This window comes from Leptopilina boulardi, unplaced genomic scaffold, assembly GCF_019393585.1.
Source record: "Leptopilina boulardi isolate dan_hultmark-lab unplaced genomic scaffold, ZJU_Lbou_2.1 LbouV2_218, whole genome shotgun sequence".
In the NCBI taxonomy this organism is placed as follows: Eukaryota; Metazoa; Arthropoda; class Insecta; order Hymenoptera; family Figitidae; genus Leptopilina; species Leptopilina boulardi.
The window spans coordinates 404,610-426,441 of NW_026137772.1; the positions used below are offsets into that span (position 1 = coordinate 404,610).

Sequence of the window (21,832 nt, forward strand, 5' to 3'; positions counted from 1 at the left end):
ACATTAAAAATTTCAGTAAATTCAATTAAATAAATAAATCAATTAAAATACACGTTATAATATATATGTATGAAGAAGTAAATGTGCAAAAAGAAATCTTAATGTAATCATGGAAATGTTCAAAACAATGTGTAGATTGTTATAAATTTATCCAAAACATTTTCGTCTTGTTTAATAAGATTGAAAATAATGTTTTGTGATTTTTCATTAGCTTCCAAATTAAAAATGTTTCTTTCATAAGTAAAACATTAACGTTTCCAATAAGAAACAGGGCGCGCGTTGCGCGCCAATGTTACTCTAGTATTATAATAATTCAAACTCTAATATCTGGGTAAAAGTGACAACTTTCACCAAATAAAAAGAAAAATTTCTTCTTTTAAGGTCTAAGCGTTCACTATTCTCCATGTTATAAATTTTAATAAATCAAAAGAATAATAGTAAAAATTAATTTGAGTATGGAGAAGTGAATATTAATTTCGTGTACAAAAAAAAACTTTTATTGTTTTCCATTAACGATTGTACAAAGTTATTATTTAATAAAATATAATACGTGAAATCTGGAAGCAATTGATGTATTTCATTTAAATAATTAACAAGTCTTAAAAGTAAAAAATGACTTTAATTAAAAAACAAGGTGCCATCAATTTTATAAATATTGTTAAAATGTAAACTTCATATACATCAATCGATTCGTTTTCATGCCAGGAATACAATTTTGACACGAATTAATCTGTATAAGAAAAAGTTATTTCAAAAAATCAAATAAATGATTTAATCTATAGATTTCATTAAATTATGAACTTTATATACAGTGAAACTCCTCTAAGGCGGAATCACAGCGGGCGGTTCTGTATCGGTGAGAGTTGTGAATGCTTGAGTGATGGAAAACTCAGTGCTGAAAACTTTAAGTGCCCCTTATTACAATTTTTATTCCGTACAAAAAAAACCACTGACTTAAGATTCTTGACACATCCCTGAATATTCGTTCACTAATAGCTTTTTAATGGACCCCTCTAAGGCGGAATGTACTAATTGCTTTCCGCCTCAGAGGAGTTTTAATACAAGAAATTAGTTTTGTTACCAATCAAAATTAAATTTACAAAGAAAAAAAATTTTCAAATTTTGAAAAAATTGTAAAAAAATGTTGTGAATATAAGAGAAAGCAATAAAATCATTTTACTTGCAGCCGTTCTGCAAAGTAAACACTTAATATTTGAGATTAATTTAATGATTTAAATTTAAGTACGATGATAATATTTTAACCTTATCTCACCTGTAGGCCATATTTTATTTTGACAATTAATAATTCCGTACTACAAGTTATCTCTTAATTAATACATAAAAAATTGAGAATCAATGTATAATTATTCCTTATTAATGCTATAACAAAAATTGACTTTGATAAATGTAAAAAGAACTTCAACTGCATTTAAAAAATGTAACTGAATGAATTTGCTTCAATTTAACAATTACACTACTTTTTTTATTTTTAAAAATGACTTGATATTTGTATTATTCAAAAGTCGGTGAGCAGAAAAATTTGAAAAATCTCTTTCGACATTTTGAAACCTTTTCTCAACCAAGTTTAATGAAAATCCATTAAAATTTGTTCAAGTTATTCATGTTTTCATATTACTAGTTTTGGTATGGTTGATTTTCGATTTTATATGACACATTACACTGACAGAAAAAGATAGCGTTGCGTCACTTTTTCGAGTCTTGTGTTATGACTGTAATGATCTGAGTTTTTATTGACAAAAGGATCTGTTCGCCGGATGGAGTCCGGGTACCCATTTTGACTGGTTACTTTAAATCTTGGTAGATGGCTTGAAACGCCATCTATTTTTCGATTGATTTCGGAACTATTTCTTACTATGATGTAGAGGGGTACTTACTTTGACGAGGAGTACTTTCTAGAATTTACCCCCTAGACAACGGTATGGACGGATAGTAGGGTCGTGCACGCGAGGTCGATTTTCATTCGTAATCGGGGAGAAGCTAGATATTGGATTCGGTTCCAATATTCATGCCCGACGCGAAGCTAGTGCAAAGTAATATTCACTAGGTGTTTCCTCCACCCAAGAGGCGCCTCCAGATAGGGAATCGACCTAGTGCATCGACTTTGTCAAGAGAGAAGCGCCTCAACTCGACAAGGACGGTTTTGTTGCGTGAAATATGCATGTGTGTGTATAACCTGGTTCACCAGTCTTCTACGGGAGCGCCCATAAGAAGTCCGGTTCACCAAGTGGAAGGAGGGCGAAGGTTGTTACTATTCCACAGGAGCGCCTACAGGAACAAGTACAGCTCCTTCTAGGAAGTGAGGAAGGCTCTTAGTCCAGTCAAATTAAACATTTCAACTTATAAAAATTCGGAAGTCAAAAATTCTTTTTGCAATCGATGGGGGGTAAATTTTTCTGCCATCTTGAAAAAAAGAGAAATTGTTTAAATTGCAAATATTACAAAAACTATCACTTTTACGTGAAAAATTGTAAACATCAATTTTGTAGAGCTGAAAATTGCCTACAAAATTTGTTTAAACAATTTTGTCATATGATGAGTAGTTTTTATATTATATTAAAAAAATCAAAGTTTTTAATCGCAAAAATTCCATTTTTACCATTTTTTGTAAAACTGATACAATTTATCGCAAAATTAGTCCTATTAAAAAATAAAGGCATTATAAAACTATGCAACTTTGAAATTAACTTTTTTTCCATACAATAATTAGGAAAGAGTGGGGAACGCTTCAAAGTGCGCAACTACCAGAAGTGCGTTTAACATATTATGTGACTCTCCACGGTGAAAGGTATCTATCTCCCCAAATGCATTAGGCTCACTTCTCCATGTACGTGTAAGGAGAAATGAACCTAATGCATTTGAGGACTAAAACTTTTAATTGCAAAAATTTCTAAAATTATCACTTTTACGTGAAAAATTGTAAATATAAATTTTGTAGAACAAGAAAAACCTACAAAATTTTTATAAACAATTTTTTCATGTTGAATATTTTTATTAAAAATTAAAAATTTTTTATTGTAAAATATCCAAACTCATTTCCTCACCACCTTTGAGGTAAAGTTTTGGCGCGTTTTTTTAGATGTGGTTTCCCCAATAGGCCTAGTCCACTAATGAAAAATTAAATGATTATTGCAAATTAAAAAAACATAAAATTAAAACAGATACAATATTTTTAATAATGCTTTATATCGTTGTTAATGTTTGCTACGTTTGAGTGGCCCAGGTCATCAAGTTCATCGTTTACTGATTGTTGGTTGTCAAGTTCAATTTCTGTTAAATTTTCTTGAATATCATCATTTATAAATTCTTGGTCTGGTTCAGCTGCTAGTTCTTCATCATCAAGAAGACTTAAAATTCTTGTAACATTGTCACAGGATTCTCCATTACAATGCAAACAGATTTGTGAGCATTTTAGTCCTGCTTTGCGACAGCCACAACTTGCACCACAATTAGTTTTGCATTTACATGATATCAAATGTAAAATGGAAGATGGCGCAGGTTCTGCAGTGATTTTTATCTCCGTTGAACAATGTGATCATAAAGCGTTCTCCGATGGATGAAAGAATGTTTTTATCAATTTTCTTCCCTTTAAAAAGCTCTACAGATTTTAATTGTTCTTGATATCGTACAAAGGTTGTAATAAATTTTCCTTTACCAATATTAAAGAAAGCAGACGTTGTATCGCATCCACTGAAAGCATGTATGAATAGAATATTTTGTATGTCTATTAACTTATACTTCAAACTGTTAGCATTGTACAACTGCTCTTCAGATTGCCTTCTTCCAGGTTTTTTAAAGTAAACATTGGATGTATTGTGTCCTAATCCAGTAAGAAGAACTAAAAGATCAACATCTTCCCCAATAATAACAACTGAATCGTAGGAGGAAGAATGTTGTAGAGCAACATTAACGATCAAAGTATCTGCATCCTCAACGGCTTCTTGAACTTGAATATTAAATTGAAGAAAAAAAACCCTTAAGGATCGCAATAAGTCGACTTTTGTTGCTACTATTAGATAACAACTTTTCTTGAGTAAACAATGTGCGAGTTGTTTTGTCAATCAGAATATCAGGAGATCGAAAATTTTTTGCTCTCCTGAGCCGTTCAGATGTTTTCGTACCAGATATGTTTGTGTCATGTGTGTAACCATCAAAAACAACTATTACATTGGATGCGAAATGTCGTTGTACATAACATACATAATTCATGCAAATTTCTTCAAATGTAACATTACGCTGCCACACAACTCGATGTAATAAGTACCCACCGTCAATTACATCCAGTCGATTTTACTGTACGTTCTTCAGGTTGAAAACCCCCTTTAATTACGTACATTAATTCAGGCAAAGAAAATTGACATCTTTCCGGATTTTCTGACAAATAAAAATAAATATCTTTCATGGCACCTTCAACTTCGCCGCATAAAGGTCTACCTCCTGATGCTACATTACTGCACTCGCGATATATCTCCTTAGAACATTTCATATGATATTTTGCATTGACAGCAACTAAATCCTGAACGTTTGAAATACGCGAAATTATTTGAAGGGCAATTTCATCCTGCCGAGAATTTAAATTTTTTAAAATCGTGTCTCGAAAGGTTTTTTTCGTAACAACTACAATTTTATTTTTATGCTGAGGTTATTTTGTAATATCCTTTCTAATGAACTCTTCATCGATATATTCGCTGCATATAAAACAACAATTTTCAAAATTAAACGTTGATTCATTGAAAGAATTACATACCAAATCATTAGAACCTGATGCTGTAGACAATGATTGGCGACGACAAACAGCTTTGATAAGCAGTTCATGAGTGTAATTTTTACGGCATGCACAATGTACCTGAATTTCCTCTATTCCTTCTAACATTTGTGTATGTTCGTTTAAGCCTGTTTTTCTACTAGCATCTAATAATAAAACATATTTCATAAAGGGCAAGAAATTACGAATCAAAAGCATTTAAAATTATTTAACTAATCATTAAAATAATTTTTTTTTCGATAGGTTGAACTATTTCGGTTAAATATAGGTCATTTTAATTTTTTCCTACCAGGTGAGTATTTAAAAAAAATTATTAAAAATAAAATATTCGGGGCGGTACGAATTCAACACAAATAAACTCTACACAAAAAAATACTGCACCGCTAACTGTACACGAGTTAATTCTCAACAAAATTAAATAAAAATATATTCTTCACAATTAAATACTACCTCGAAAAACCCTACACAATAAACTATTTACTAGAAAATTATCTTTATAAACTCAACACATTAAGATTTAGAATTAGAAAAATGAAAAAAACAATTTTTATAATTCTACACAAATAAATACATCAGTAAATTTTACACAGTTATAAAAAATAAAAAATTAAATTCGACACAATTAAATTTTACACATGAAAATAATATTTTCTTTATTTCCGATTATTTATAAAATTCTACACAATTAAACTCAACATTAATTTATAAATTCTACACATTAAATAAAAATATTTTAATCCTACACAAATAAACTGTACACATTCAAAATTCAACACATTAAATGAAAATAATTAAATTCAAAACGAGAAAACTGTACACAAGAAAATACTCCACCGCTAACTGTACACGAGTAAATTCTCAATAAAATAAAAATATATTCTACACAATTACATACTACATCGAAAAACCCTACGCTGTGTAGAATTCACTAATGTAATATTTATTTGTGCAGAATTATAAAAAAAAAATTTTATTTTTCTAATTCTAAATCTTAATGTGTTGAGTTTATTTGTGTAGAGTTTATGGAGATAATTTTCTAGTTAATAGTTTATTGTGTAGGGTTTTTCGATGTAGTATGTAATTGTGTAGAATATATTTTTATTTTATTTTATTGAGAATTTACTCGTGTACAGTTAGCGGTGGAGTACTTTTTTGTAGAGTTTATTTGTGTTGAATTCGTACCTCCCCAAATATTCTAAACTTATTGCACCTAACAGAAGAAAATTGAAAATAACACATTTTAACTAAGTAATGATTTCTCACCTATTAGTGTTCTGATTCCTCTTTTTTGAACTCGACAAACATTTTCAATCTCATCAAGGGATTTTTCACAAATAAAAAACAAGTTCCTGTCCATAACACAGCCCCACAAAAAAAAAAAGTGTCATGTACTTTTGACCGGAATACCCTAACCCTATGTATTTTGACGCGCTGAACACGAATCCGAAGTCCGTTTTGCTCCATCACGTCAGGATTTTTTTCTAACCTCAAAAAATATGTCGGATTTTGAGAAGTAGGCGATTTTTTTAAAAATTGACGTATTAACTTCAAACTTGGTATCTGGGGTTTTTTTGTGTCGATGATTACGAATCTGAAGTTAGATTTTCAAAATCCAAAATGGCGGATCCAATATGGCTGACGAATTTTGAAAAAATTTTAAGATTTACTTCAAACTCGGTATCTAGAGGTTTTTTGGGTCGCTGATTACGAATCTGATGTCAGATTTCCGAAATTCGATATGCCTGATTCAATATTAAGGAATTATTTTTAAAAAATTGTCAGATTATTACGAAATTTGGTATCTACAGGTTTTCTAAGTTGCTGACAAGTAACACTAGGGAAGTGCCATACGCCGATTTTTCTGAAACTTGGCAGTTTTGTAGTTTTTTGAAAACAATTTGACACGTATGTTTTGTTTTTCCCCAAAAGCTGATTTATGGGGGGAACTACCCCTTAAATTTTTTTTTGGTAGGGGGACATTATTTTACGAAATTTTTTAAAAATTAATGTGCAATAGTGTATCTGGGGGTTTTTTGGGTCGCTGATTACGAATCTGATGTCAGTTTTCAAAAATTGATAATGGCGTATCTATAATATGGCTGATAGAAGTCCATGTTGGATATGCCATTTTGAATTTTTGAAATCTGACATCAGATTCGTAATCAGCTACCCAAAAAACCCCCAGATACACTATTGCACATTAATTTTTAAAAAATTTCATAAAATAATGTCCCCCTACCAAAAAAAATTCAAGGGGTAGTTCCCCCCATAAATCAGCTTTTGGGGAAAAACAAAACATATGTGTCAAATTGTTTTCAAAAAACTACAAAACTGCCAAGTTTCAGAAAAATCGGCGTATGGCACTTCCCTAGTGTTACTTGTCAGCAACTTAGAAAACCTGTAGATACCAAATTTCGTAATAATCTGACAATTTTTTAAAAATAATTCCTTAATATTGAATCAGACATATCGAATTTCGGAAATCTGACATGAGATTCGTAATCAGCGACCCAAAAAACCCATAGATACCAAGTTTGAAGTAAATCTTAAAATTTTTTCAAAATTCGTCAGCCATATTGGATCCGCCATTTTGGATTTTGAAAATCTAACTTCAGATTCGTAATCAGCGACACAAAAAAACCCCAGATACCAAGTTTGAAGTTAATACATCAATTTTTAAAAAAATCGCCTAATTCTCAAAATCCGACATGTTTTTTGAGGTTAGAAAAAAATACTGACGTGATGGAGCAAAACGGACTTCGGATTCGTGTTCAGCGCGTCAAAATACATAGGGTTAGGGTATTCCGGTCAAAAGTACATAACACTTTTTTTTTGTGGGGCTGTGTAATTATTGAATTCGGAAGCAAAAACGTCCAAATATAGATTAATTATAGAACTTTACAGTTAGCATTTAAGGGGTCTTCCTCATGTAGAGAGGGTAACACAATGACATTTTCTTGAATTTTTTCTGGACAAGCCTTTTATTCAACTTAAAAACAACCTTTTAAATATTATTATTCGTATCTTAAACTGTATTTTTTCATTTTTTGTTTGCTTTTTCTTTGACTGTACTCACGTACACACAGTGGGAAAAAAATGACCCTCTGTGGACAAAAATCTACCGACAACACAAATCTTAACCGATTTTAATATTTTTTTTTTAAAATACTCGGAGAGGTTTTTCCTGTAACGCACAACTGCGATAAATTTGATTTATTTCAAACTAACCTTAAAAATGATACCTATATATGAAATTACGTTATTAGGATGGTTTAAAAAATGGAAAAATGATTAATTTTGATACAGCAGAGAGTATTGTGAACCCTTTTTGATCACTGAATGCGAATTTGACATTAAAAATGCAAAATTTTAAAATTCAAAATGGCGGATGCAATATGGCAGGCAATGTTTTATAAAAGTCACCAAATTCACTCGAAAGTTGTTATTCAGGGGTTTTTAAGGTCGCTGGTTACGAATCTGAAGTCAAATTTCAAAAATTCAAAATGGCGGATCCAATATGGCGGATAAGAAAATCAAAAACTAATTGGATTTGCTTGAAAGTTGTTACACGGGGGTTTTTTGGGTCGCTGATTACGAATCCGATGTCACATTTCCAAAATTCAAAATGGTGGATCCAATATGGCGACCAAAAAAAATTTGAAATTCACTAGATTTGCTTAAAACTTGTTACTCGGGGGTTTTCGGGGTCGCTGATGACGAATCTGATGTTAAATTGTCAAAATTCAAAATAGCGGATATAAAATAAAAAATTAATAACTTTTTAAAAATTTGATCGCCATATTGGATCCGCCATTTTGAATTTTTGAAGTTTGACTTCAGATTCGTAATCAGCGACCCTAAAAACCTCCAAGTAACAACTTTCATGCAAATTCAATGAATTTTTAATTTTTTAATCCGCCATATTGGATCCGCAATTTTGAATTTTTGAAATCAGACTTCAGATTCGTAACCAGCGACCTTAAAAACCCCTGAATAACAACTTTCGAGTGAATTTGGTGACTTTTATAAAACATTGCCTGCCATATTGCACCCGCCATTTTGAATTTTAAAATTTTGCAATTTTAATGTCAAATTCGCATTCAGTGATCAAAAAGGGTTCACAATACTCTCTGCTATATCAAAATTAATCATTTTTTTATTTTTTAAACCATCCTAATAACGTAATTTTATATATAGGTATCATTTTTAAGGTTAGTTTGAAATAAATCAAATTTATCGCAGTTGTGCGTTACAGGAAAAACCTCTCCGAGTATTTTAAAAAAAAAAATATTAAAATCGGTTAAGATTTGTGTTGTCGGTAGATTTTTGTCCACAGAGGGTCATTTTTTTCCCACTGTGCGTACAGCTGTCGTGAATATTGCCAGTCGTTTTTGAGTTTGAATTTTGCCGGAACGATATCTCGGGTTCTATAACAGATAATTGCAAAAACTTTAGGTCATTTTAAAGATAGAGACTTAAACGACGGGATCCACCTGACCCGACCTCAAAAAAATGAACTAGAAATATTTTAGAGCACTCTAAAAAAATGTCATGAAAAATTGCTTATTTTCGGTTCTTAAAAAGTTTCTAAAATATTTCTAGTTCATTTTTTTGATGTCGGGTTAGGTGGATCCCGTCGTTTAGGTCTCTATCTTTAAAATGACCTAAAGTTTTTGCAATTATCTGTTATAGAACCCGAGATATCGTTCCGGCAAAATTCAACCTCAAAAACGACTGGCAATATTCACGACAGCTGTACGTGAGTACAGTCAAAGAAAAAAGTAAACAAAAAATGAAAAAATACAGTTTAAGATACGTATAATAATATTTAAAAGGTTGTTTTTAAGTTGAATAAAAGGCTTGTCCAGAAAAAATTCAAGAAAATGTCATTGTTTTACCCTCTCTACATGAGGAACACCCCTTAAGTAAAAAATATTTCTTTGCTGCTCAAATTTTATACATGTAAATTGTTTCAAAATCGATTTGAAATTTTTTTTTATTTTGTAGGTTTTTTTGTTCTACAAAATTTATATTTACAATTATTCACGTAAAAGTGATAATTTTAGAAATTTTTGCAATTAAAAGTTTTAGTCCTAAAATGTATTAGGCTCATTTCTCCTTACACGTACATGGAGAACTAAGCCTAATGCATTTGGGGAGACAGATACCTTTCACCGTGGAGCGTCACATAATATGTTAAACGCACTTCTGGTAGTTGCGCACTTTGAAGCGTTCCCCACTCTTTCCTAATTATTGTATGGAAAAAAAGTTAATTTCAAAGTTGCATAGTTTTATAATGCCTTCATTTTTGAATAGGACTAATTTTGTGATAAATTGTATCAGTTTTGCAAAAAATGGTAAAAATGGAGTTTTTGCGATTAAAAATTTCGATTTTTTTAATATAACATAAAAACTACTCATCATATGACAAAATTGTTTAAACAAATTTTGTAGGCAATTTTCAGCTCTACAAAATTCATGTGTACAATTTTTCACGTAAAACTGATAGTTTTTGTAATATTTGCAATTTAAAAAATTTCTCTTTTTTCAAGATAACGGAAAAATTTACCACCCCCCAAATTCGAAAACTTGGTTTTATATTTAGTAAAATGCCCCCCATCGATTGCAAAAAAAATTTTTGACTTCCGAATTATTGTTTTTATTTGGCCTTTTTCACGCCCCACGGACTGGACGTGTCGGAAGAAGACTGATTGTGAGGAAAAAGGTGCGAGACGAAAGGTATATCACTAGCAGCTAGGTGACAGCGAGTGGTGGGGGAAGAGAGTGACACTACTACTTACGCTGTCTACTTTCTCTCTTTTCGCCGGGCGACTATACTACGATATTCTATCGTTACAACTGAGCTTTGAGGACTATGTTTACCTTTTTAAGTGAGCTGTAGGATTTTCTGAGGCGCGTAGCACGCCCCAGTATTGAGGTGTACAAGTTTGGAGCGCGTTGCGCGCCCCACAAAGGATCACAATATTCTTCAAAGCTGAGTCGCGCTGCGAGACTCGAAAAAGTGACATATTGCGCCCTCTTTTTTTCAGTGTATCAATCAACTGGTGGAATTACTATACATCTTTTACGAATTTTGTTTTAGATACTAGATACTTGAGATAATTTTTTTTACTCTTTCTTAACTACAGTGGCGTTTCCAAATTTTAGAAAAATTTCAAAATCTTGGAGTAAATGTCAGGTTATGTTCATTAGTCAGTTTTATGCGATTCAAGCTCATTAATATTTTTTGTGCCCCATAACACTTTTCTAGGGAGATGAATAATAATAAAGTATTAAAAATAATAATAAATAATAAAGAAAACAGTAAATAAAAAAATAATAAAGTAAAAATAAAAAATAATGTTCATGCAATGGAAATCGGTCATTTTTACCGTTTAACGAAAAAAATTTACGTTTTTTGGTGAAAATAGATATTGTTTACATTTACCTAAAATGGCCCTATCTATGCTATACAGGAAGTAAAAATAATAAATCTTTCTAGGTTTAAATGCTCCAATTCCTGAAGGTTGTGCATTTGGTTATCATGCTGGAGGTTGGGGAAAGCCACCAGTAGACGAAGGTGGTCGACCTCTTTATGGAGATGTTTTTGGAATATCTCGTGCACCAGGAAGCGATGCTTTAGATGAAGATGTTGATCGAGGACTTTGGGGAGAACCTGAATCGGAATCTTCTGGAGACGAAGACGAAGATGAAGAAGATGAGGGTGGCGAATTGGAAGGGGATGGAAAAGAAGGCGATGGCGATGCCAGTGGTTTGGTAACACCTGGTGCTGAAGGTTTAATTACACCTAGTGGCATTGCATCAATTCCTGCAGGACTTGAGACTCCTGAAACAATTGAATTAAGAAAGAAAAAAATTGAGAGTGAAATGGAGGGTGGAGACACTCCAGCGCTCTATACTGTTCTTCAGGAAAAGAGAACTGAAAATTTAGGAAACAGTATGATGGGCAGTACTCATGTTTACGATATGACAGGAGGTGGCGGACAAGCACCTCCATCAATTATGGCTGCAAGACGTGGAATCAGCAATGCGTCTGCTGACATCAGAGAAAAAGATGGCACAATAGAATTAGCACTAGATCCCAGTGAATTGGATCTTGATTCTGAAACTATGGCTACTCGTTACGAAGAATCAATGAGGTCTAAACATGCACATAGGCGAGAAGATTTGTCTGATATGTTACAAGATCACGTTCAAAGGCAAAAGGTGAGTTTTACGAAATTTATTTAATATTTTTTTTAAGAAAATCGGGCAAGTGCGAGTCGCACTCTCTCTAAAAACGAAGGTTTCGTACACCAGTTAAATTTCTTTGGTACAAAAACAAACATTTTTCTTCTCTTAAAAAATATGATTTCTTTCAATTTAGCTGAGAACTGTGACCTCAAATCGTGTTTGCTCTATTTTTTCTGTAATTTATACGTAAAAATACACATGTATACTAATTTGTGTTTACCTAGCTTTAAAATTGTAGAAGTTAAATGGAAGACAGAGTCATTTTTTGTCATTTTTCAGAAAAAAATTAATTTCTTTCTTTCGTGATTTGTAACTAAGAGATCCAATTGTGTTCACTATATTCTTCCTGAAATGCCGCTGGGGAGGGACACATAGTTGGGACAGACGTGAAAGTCTTTTAAATGGATTCCGTGGGACGCATGAAAATGCACCACCTGTCATTTTTCAGAATGGTTATTTAACAGAAAGGCAAATATCGGAAACGCAAATTAACAGAATTGTAATTTAACAACAATTTAACAACAAACAACGGAAATGACGGTTAACTGAACTGTCAGCTAACAGAAAAGTCAGGCTACGGAAATAGTACATAACAAAATTGTCATTTAACGGGATTACCAGTTAACGGATTTGTCATTTGAACGAAATAACAAATAAGAAAAATGTTAATCAACGGAAATGACGATTAACAAAATTGGCTATTAATAGACATGTCAAATAGCCGAAATGTAAATTAACAAAATTGTCATTTATCGGAATAGTCAGTTAACGGAAATGGCAATTAACAGAATTGTCATTGAACGGAATTGTCGTTTAACGGAATTGTCATTTAACGGAATTGTCATTTAACGGAATCTTTAGTTAACGAAAGTGGCATTTAACGGAATCGGCAGTTAAGAAAAATGCGAATTAACGGAATTCTCATTTAACGGACACTATTTTAGACACTTTCTACCGGCAATAGAAAGGTCGTGGGTTCGTATCCCACCGTGTGTCCAATTGTTTCAGAAATCTCTGAAAAAATTTAACAACAATTCCATTAAATGGCAAATCCGTTAAATGGAAATTCCATTAAATGTCAATTCCGTTAACTGCCAACTCCATTAATAGACAATTCGGCAGAATCACTATTCCGTTAATTGGCTATTCCGTTAAATGACAATTCTGTTAAATAATAAACCTTTTAAGGTTGAATTTACATGTTGATGTAAATGCAGAATGCAAAATCGAAAACAATGAGAGTGAAAAGAACAGAGATAAATCACTATCCTTTTCACTCTCATTATTTTCGGTTTTGCATTCTGCATTTATATCAACATGTAAGTCCACCCTAAGTCACAATATCGTTAAGTGACAATTCCCTTAATTGGGATTTCCGTTAACTGACTATTTAGTTAATTGATAGTTCAGTCAATTGACATTTCGGTTAATTGACAATTCCGTTAATTACCTATTCTGTTAAATGAAAAATCCGTTAACTGACAATTCTGTTATTTAAAATTTCGTTAAGTTAGCAAGTCGGTAAATTGTCGCTTCCGTTAATTGACATTTCGGCTATTTGATATGTCTATTAATAACCAATTTCGTTAATCGTCATTTCCGTTAATTAACATTTTTCTTATTTAACATTTCGTTCAAATGACAAATCCGTTAATTGGTAATCCCGTTAAATAAAAATTTTGTTATGTGCTATTTTGGTAACGTGACGTTTTTGTTGGCTGACAGTTCGATTAAGCGTCATTTCCGTTGATTGTTATTTCTATCAAATGGCTTCGTCCACAAATTACGTGACAATGTAAAAATATAAAGAAATACAAATATAAAAGAGGCATTCTTTCTCAAGTGGGCCACCCCTGCTCTCCACTACAATTTTGATGCAAAAACATTTTCTAATAGCTCAAATTAAAGGTAAAAATGTTAACTTTTCATTGCCGTGTGGCCCTTTTTGAAAAATTAAATTCCAAAAAAAATATAGAGGAATAAATGACCAAAAACACTTTTTCCAATTTTATTTCTTGGTCAAAAATAGAGAAAAAAATCATTTTCAACATTTTACAAGGCCTCAAATGTTAAAAAAGGTTAAACGATTACGAAATCTGTCTAGAAAATTATAGTGTAACTACTTTTATTTTCCAGTTTTACAAACAATTTCGAAAATCTGACATCAGATTCGTAATGAGCGACCCTTAAAACCCCCGAGTAACAAATTTTAAGTAAATCCGACAGATTTTTAATTTTACTTTGGCCATATTGGATCCGCCATTTTTAATTTTGAAAATCAAAATCCATTTTAATTCACTTCTTCTTACCGAAAGGATTATAAATTAAATAAGTTAAGCAGTTCTGTAATGAAATATATTTTATTTATGGAACACATGATTAATATTTAAATCTGGAGACCATTAAGGGGTTAGGCCTATCTGAACGCCTGAAAATTGGACGGTATTTCAAAAATAAATTTTGACAGAACTATTAAAAATACAACTTTTTAATAATTATAGTTGAAAAATACATGTATTTAGCTTTATCAAAAATTTTAAAATATTCGAAAATGGCGGAGATATGGCGTTTTTCGAAACTACATTTTTCGAAGCGGTGTACATGTTAAACTGTATAGTATGATAGATTATGCTCTTTTATTTACTCCAAACTGAATTAAAATCAATGTGTACAGATTCCATAGCTTGTTCGCTAAAGAAACCTAATGGTTTTTGATTTTTAATACAAAAAACTTCAATGTGAAAAAACACTGCGTGAACTTTGGGTGTTATTGAAATTGGTAAATCTGAGTAAATTATTTAAAAATTAGCTATACACTCTTTAAAATTTGGTTCAAGAATTTGAGAAAATCTTTTAAAGCTTTGATATACTTTAAGCAACTAATTGGACATTTTGCGCGTAAAATATCAATTTTTTCCATCACGTTTTGCAGGAATTTTCATTACAATTTGAACCCCCATGAGTTACAACACAGCCTACATGACATGATTTTGTCCAGATTAAAGTTTCTTGATTAAAATCCTTAGGCATACGATTGAAAATTGTGTTTATTTGCTCTTATCTTCTGTGCACCATGTACAAGGTTGATTACTGTTGTGCCCTATAATAACAATCAAGATATTTGCAAGATTTAGATCAGTTGCAACAAAACCTTCAAACTTATTTATACCAATCGCAGACCATAACATGGAAGCATTTTCATATTTTTCTTGACTTCACTGTGCTAAACCAAGAATGGAAAATTTTTTTACTCCAGAATCTCGAAATCGATTTACAGCATGAGGTTTTCGACTTTTTGATTGCAAATTAGTTTTAGTCTTGTTCTGAATTATTTTTAATTTCTTGCATTTACAAACACACTTTTAGAAATTTTCCTCCATCATCAATTCCGAATTTCAGATGCACTTGAGACGCTTTCTGCGTGTTATTTCACTTTAACCTTTTCACTGTTTGGATCATAAAGTGATATAAAGAAATGTATATATGTGTAAAACTATCATAATTTTAGAAAGTAATTAAAAATTAAAATATTGCATATGCCCCAATTACTGAGTGCTGAAAAAGCCATGTGTAGCCTAATTATCGACCTGTCAAAATTAAATGCATACATAACGAAAAAACTTATCTACCCAACTTTCAGATTTGTTTTGAATAAGGAAAAATCTTTCTTCCTTTTTAATAAATAATATAATTATTATATAAATAGCATATTATTTGTCAACAATTTTTTAAATTTTCAATTTTTTATAAAAAAAATATTTTTTGCTTGATTTTTAGGTAGACGTGGAGCTCATAATTCTTTACCGATTTGTATAAAACTTACCAATAATATAAATTATGTTAAAATCTTGATATATTATCAATGACATCTGATTATGCTCAAAAATTTTTGAAATTTTCAATTTTTTACAGTAAAAAATTGATTTTTTTGATAATTAAACATACCTGGAGCCCACAGTGAAAAAAAGAGGACGCATTGCCTTACTTTTTCGAGTCTTGGAGAGCGACTCAGCTTTAAGGACTCACGGTGGGCTTGGATTAAGTTCAACCCAAAAGTCTTTGCACATCACCGTTTTCTTTTGGAATTACTTCGGGGATGTCTTCTGATTATTTTAAGACAAAAATGAAAATAATCGGTGGAGGGAAACTGAAATTATCTTGATTTTTCATTTTTTTTTATAGGTTATTCTATGTAATTTCTTTAAAAAAAGGTTTCCTTCAATTTTTTTTCTACAAAAGTTGTATTTCGGATTCAGTAAAGAATCTCTATGATAGTTAATGAATTTAAAAAATTTGAACTATTAAATTTGTTAATAAATAATGGAAGAACATGGTTTTTCATTCGTTTTTTGAAATTAACTCGTCTTGTAATTAATTTACACCAAAATTTTTCAAAGATAATTTGAAGTACATAAGATTATCTGTAAAACTGAAAAAAGAAGACTGTTCTACCTATTACCGTTCCTTAGATATGACACGTTGAAGTTGCTATTCAATGAAAAATTTAAACTTGGGAGCTCATTATTCGATGAATAATAATAATAATAATAATTTATACTACTGAAGATAAATTAATTTTATCTATCGCAAATTATTCGAAAAAGAGTCCTCTTAATTATGTTTTATTATAATTGTTATATTAGGATATTAAATAAAAGAATTCATCGAATAATGAGCTCCCAAGTTTAAATTTTTCATTGAATAGCAACTTCAACGTGTCATATCTAAGGAACGGTAATAGGTAGAACAGTCTTCTTTTTTCAGTTTTACAGATAATCTTATGTACTTCAAATTATCTTTGAAAAATTTTGGTGTAAATTAATTACAAGACGAGTTAATTTCAAAAAACGAATGAAAAACCATGTTCTTCCATTATTTATTAACAAATTTAATAGTTCAAATTTTTTAAATTCATTAACTATCATAGAGATTCTTTACTGAATCCGAAATACAACTTTTGTAGAAAAAAAATTGAAGGAAACCTTTTTTTAAAGAAATTACATAGAATAACCTATAAAAAAAAATGAAAAATCAAGATAATTTCAGTTTCCCTCCACCGATTATTTTCATTTTTGTCTTAAAATAATCAGAAGACATCCCCGAAGTAATTCCAAAAGAAAACGGTGATGTGCAAAGACTTTTGGGTTGAACTTAATCCAAGCCCACCGTGGACTATTGTGCGACTATGAAAGTGTGCTGTAGGCTTTTCTGAGGCGCGCAACGCACCCTAAACTTGTACACCTTAATCTGGGGCGTGCTACGCTCCCCAGAAAAGCCTACAGCACACTTTCAAAATCGCACAGTAGTCCTCAAAGCTGAGTCGCGCTCCAAGACTCAAAAAAGTAACGCAATGCGTTCCCTTTTTTCAGTGCATAATTTTTGGCCGATTCGCATGAAACTTACTAATAATATTAATTAGGTTAAAATCTCGATATATAATCAATAACACCTGAATATACTCAAAAATTTTTGAAATTTTTAATTTTTTATCGTAAAAAATTGATTTTTTTTATAGTTAGACACACCTGGAGCCTATAATTCTTGCCCGATTCGCATGAAACTTACAAATAATATCAATTAGGTTATAATCTCGATATACATTTTAGAAAATTTCAATACACCAAAATTTTTTAAATTTTCAATTTTTTATGAAAAAATTTTTTTTGCTTGATTCGTAGATATACTTGGGTCTCATAATTCTTTACCGACTGGCATGAAACTTACCAATAATATCAATTATGTTTAAATCTCGATACATAATCAATTACATTTGAATATACTCAAAAATTTTTGAAATTTTCAATTTTTTACCGTAAAAAATTGATTTTTTTGATAATTAGACACACCTGAAGCTCATAATTCTTGACCGATTCGCATGAAACTTCCCAGTAATATTAATTAGGTTAAATTCTTGATATGCAATTGTGGATATTTAAAAACACTCAAAAAAATTTGAAATTTTTAATTTTTTATGGTAATTTTTTTGTAACTTTTGCTAGTAAATTTTTTTTCTCTTTGATAATATTATGTTTGTTTAAAAAGTTTTTTTTTAATTATTTTGTTTTCTTTACTAACTTATTAAAATGTGCAATGTAAAAAAAAAGAATAGTTTTGGTCTAATTATGAATTAGAGTTAATAATTATTACCAAGTTTTCATAACTGCTAGAATTTTTTCTTAATCAAAAAATTGATTTCAATTAATTATTTTTATAATTATTAACTCTAATTCATAATTAGACCAAAACTATTCTTTTTTTCTAAATAGCACGCATATTTTAAAAATTATACTTTGTATAATTTCCCATTTTTAAATTTAAATATTTATATTAAAAAAATTAATAGAAAATTAACATAATCCTAAAATTTACTTGGCTTACATTCATTTCACAAATTGTTTCGATGGTTAAGATAACTTTTGCTTGGCGTAACTTTTTGCGTCGAAGATGTTTTTGATGGGATAAATAACATTAAAAAAATTAAAATATTAATAACCCTGTTGAAAATTCCTATGTGAGAACACATATGGGATCCCATCCAGGATCTCTTGTGAGTTCTTATGTGGGTTCCCATACAGGTTCACACATAAGATCCTGTATGAAAAGGTTCCTGGGATGAACTTGCGTGAGAGCTCGCGCATGATCTTATATCTCTGTAAAAGCAATAACACAGGATCCCATGAGGTTTCCTGTGTAGGTTCCTATATGAACAACACGATAAATAGGAACACACATGGGATCTTATCCGAGATCTTGTATGAGTTCTTACATAGGTTCTATTAATTATTAATCTTCTTATATGTGAGAACCTATGTAAGAACTCATACAAGATCTCGGATAAGATCCCATGTGTGTTCCTATTTATCGTGTTGTTCATATAGGAACCTACACAGGAAACCTCATGGGATCCTGTGTTATTGCTTTTACAGAGACATAAGATCATGCGCGAGCTCTCACGCAAGTTCATCCCAGGAACCTTTTCATACAGGATCTTATGTGTGAACCTGTATGGGAACCCACATAAGAACTCACAAGAGATCCTGGATGGGATCCCATATGTGTTCTCACATAGGAATTTTCAACAGGGAACAGTTTTAAATTCCAGAAATTGGCCAAACATAACCTCAAAATAGGTCATAAAGCAATCTACAAAAACAATAAAAACGGAGGGTTGGCGCAGGGGGACAAGGCCACCCTAGTTTTTTTTATAAAAATTAATTGAAAACTTATAAAAATTATAATTGTAAATATATTTATCGTTATCAGTATGCGTCGAGTAAAACTCAAAAAAAATTCATTTATACAAAACATAATTTTTTTTCTAATTTGTTTTACGAAAATAGAAAATATGTAGTAGGTATAAATAAAAATTGATAATGTATATAACAATATATTTCTGTTATTAAAATAGTAAGTTAACATCATGACAATTTAAATTTTTAATAGGTACAAAATTTTATTCTAAGTACTATTTCTACTCATATATTTAAAAGCATGATAATTATCACAGTGACTATCACTGGTGAATTCACTTTACAATGTGAGCACACAACTTTCATATATATGAGGCAAACTTCCTGAAGTGATCCAACTTTAAAATTGATGGTTTTCGGAACAGGCTGAAATTTGCACAAACTTTAGTACTATGGGTGAGTACTTCACCCACAAATTATTATTAAGTTTTATGCAAAATAGTAAAGGGGGGACAGGGTTCAAGTTTTTCGTCAAATGTGAACAGTGGAGTTTTTAAAAAATTGTAACTTTTATATAAATGGATGAAAAAAATTTTGTTTTCGAAAGGTTTTTTTGTGCTCTTTCGAATGGTTAAATTTTTTTTTTAAATTCAAAATTTACCCTTTTTTTTAAATCAAAAATATTTTTGATATTTTCTTTCAAAAGTGCACTTTTTTTACCCTCAAAATGAAGCTTAAGATATATGTGTCCTGACGCGGTGAAAGGGACCTTATGATTAAATAAATCGATTTTTATTTTTTTATACCAATCGATAGTTTTTGAGTTGCTTTTTCATTTCCAACAATTAAAATTGGTCTCCTTCAAATACTTATTGTGTTATATAGCTTTAAACATAAGTACTTTTCCGCGTATTCTCGGGCGCCTCGTGGCTACTACAAAACCAATACCACTGCTCACCACTACGACGCTACCCTCGTATATCGGTGAGCGTGTTTCCTTCGTGCATCTTCGGCTCTACCATTTCTTGTCTCTCCCCACTAGTTCTAAGCTCTGATGTATACATTGCGCTGGGCCCGGAAAATGGATTTATCTCATATTAAAGCCAGTAAAATTGCAATAAACAATTTATTAGATTTTCATTATTTTAATAATGTATAATAATAATAATAATAATTTATATTTTAAATTCAAGACATATAACTTATTTATACATCAAAAGTAATGTTATTTTTACTGTTGTAAGAAAAGTAAAAATTGAAAATTTCTCTATTGATAAAATAAATAATAAAAATTAATTTTATTTGATAACAACGATTTTCAGAGAATTAATAAATAATTATTAAAAAAATGTTTAAACATTGTCAAAAAGGGGTTTCGTAAATTTCTTCTCATCTTTAAAGGATAAAGTATTTCGAGTTGGCATTTGGAGGAATAATAGAGGAAGGGTCACTGAGTTCATCACTCTTCTCCATTTTTGCAATAATATTGTGAGGAAATTATTTTATTAAAGATTTAAAGTGGAGTAATTTGGGGTAAGTTAGTTCAGCAGCGGCCACTAGCTAGAATTGGCGCCACCTTCTGGGCCACTGACACATAGATTCAATGTCTGTCCCCACTTCTGTCAAAAATCCAACTTTTATAACCACAAAATTACTTTTAAAAATGGAGATGCTTCTTAATCAGCTCGCCCTCATCTAATTAATCCGACAAATCCGAACAAGATATTTCAAGTTATTTACGTATTATTTTGTCAATAAAAATTAATCAATTAACTTTAATATAAACTGAATCCATTTGCCGGGCCCAGGGCAATGTTTACATCAGAGCTTAGAAAGAGTAGGGAGGTACAAGATATGGTAGAGCCGAAGATGCACGAAGGTAGCATGCTCACAGACATATGAGTGTAGCGTTGTAGTGGTGAGCAGTGGTGCTGATTTGCAGTTGTACGTCCCCACTACTCAAATGTCTATTTTCGTGCTACACTTCGAGCGCCTCTCCTGTAAAATTTGCTTTGGAACCGTAAGGTCCCTTTCACCGCGTCAGGACACATATACTTTCAATACCAACAAAAACTAGAATAACGTTTTTTTTGTTTTTGAGATATTAATTAATTAATTAATGTTTATAACAAATTGAATATTTTACAAACAAATAAAGTTACCGTAATTCTGAAATTAGCAATTGAAAGTTAACGTAATTCCGCATCCAACGAGCTCTATATGAAATATTTTGGATAAGTAGATTGTTAATAAACAATTAGTTAACATTGCAATTGTTTATTAACAATCTACATATCCAAAATACTTCATATAGAGCTCGTTGGATGCGGAATTTGTTATAAACATTAATTAATTAATTAACATCTCGAAAACAAAAAAAACATCATTCTAGTTTTTTTTGGTATTGAACGTATATATATCTTAAGCTTCATTTTAAGGGTAAAAAAAGTGCCTTTTTGAAAGAAAATATCAAAAATATTTTTGATTTTCAAAAAAAGGGTAAATTTTGAATTAAAAAAAAAATTTCACCATTCGAAAGAGCACAAAAAGCTGTTTACATTGGACGAAAAACTTGAACCCCCTTCCCTCTCTACAGTTTTGCATA

The 21,832-nt window shown here is 30.9% G+C and overlaps 2 protein-coding genes across 2 annotated transcripts in view; one reads left to right on the plus strand and one right to left on the minus strand.

Moving 5' to 3' along the window:
* The window catches only part of LOC127279582 (homologous-pairing protein 2 homolog), a 261,519-nt gene that overhangs the window by 203,096 nt on the left and 36,591 nt on the right, over positions 1 to 21,832 (minus strand). The window lies entirely within an intron of this gene.
* The window catches only part of LOC127279581 (splicing factor 3B subunit 2), a 185,175-nt gene that overhangs the window by 133,417 nt on the left and 29,926 nt on the right, over positions 1 to 21,832 (plus strand). The window contains exon 4 of the mRNA XM_051302013.1: positions 11,286 to 12,010. Within this exon, the coding sequence (XP_051157970.1) occupies positions 11,286 to 12,010 (725 nt within the window). The remainder of the gene's footprint in view (positions 1 to 11,285; positions 12,011 to 21,832) is intronic.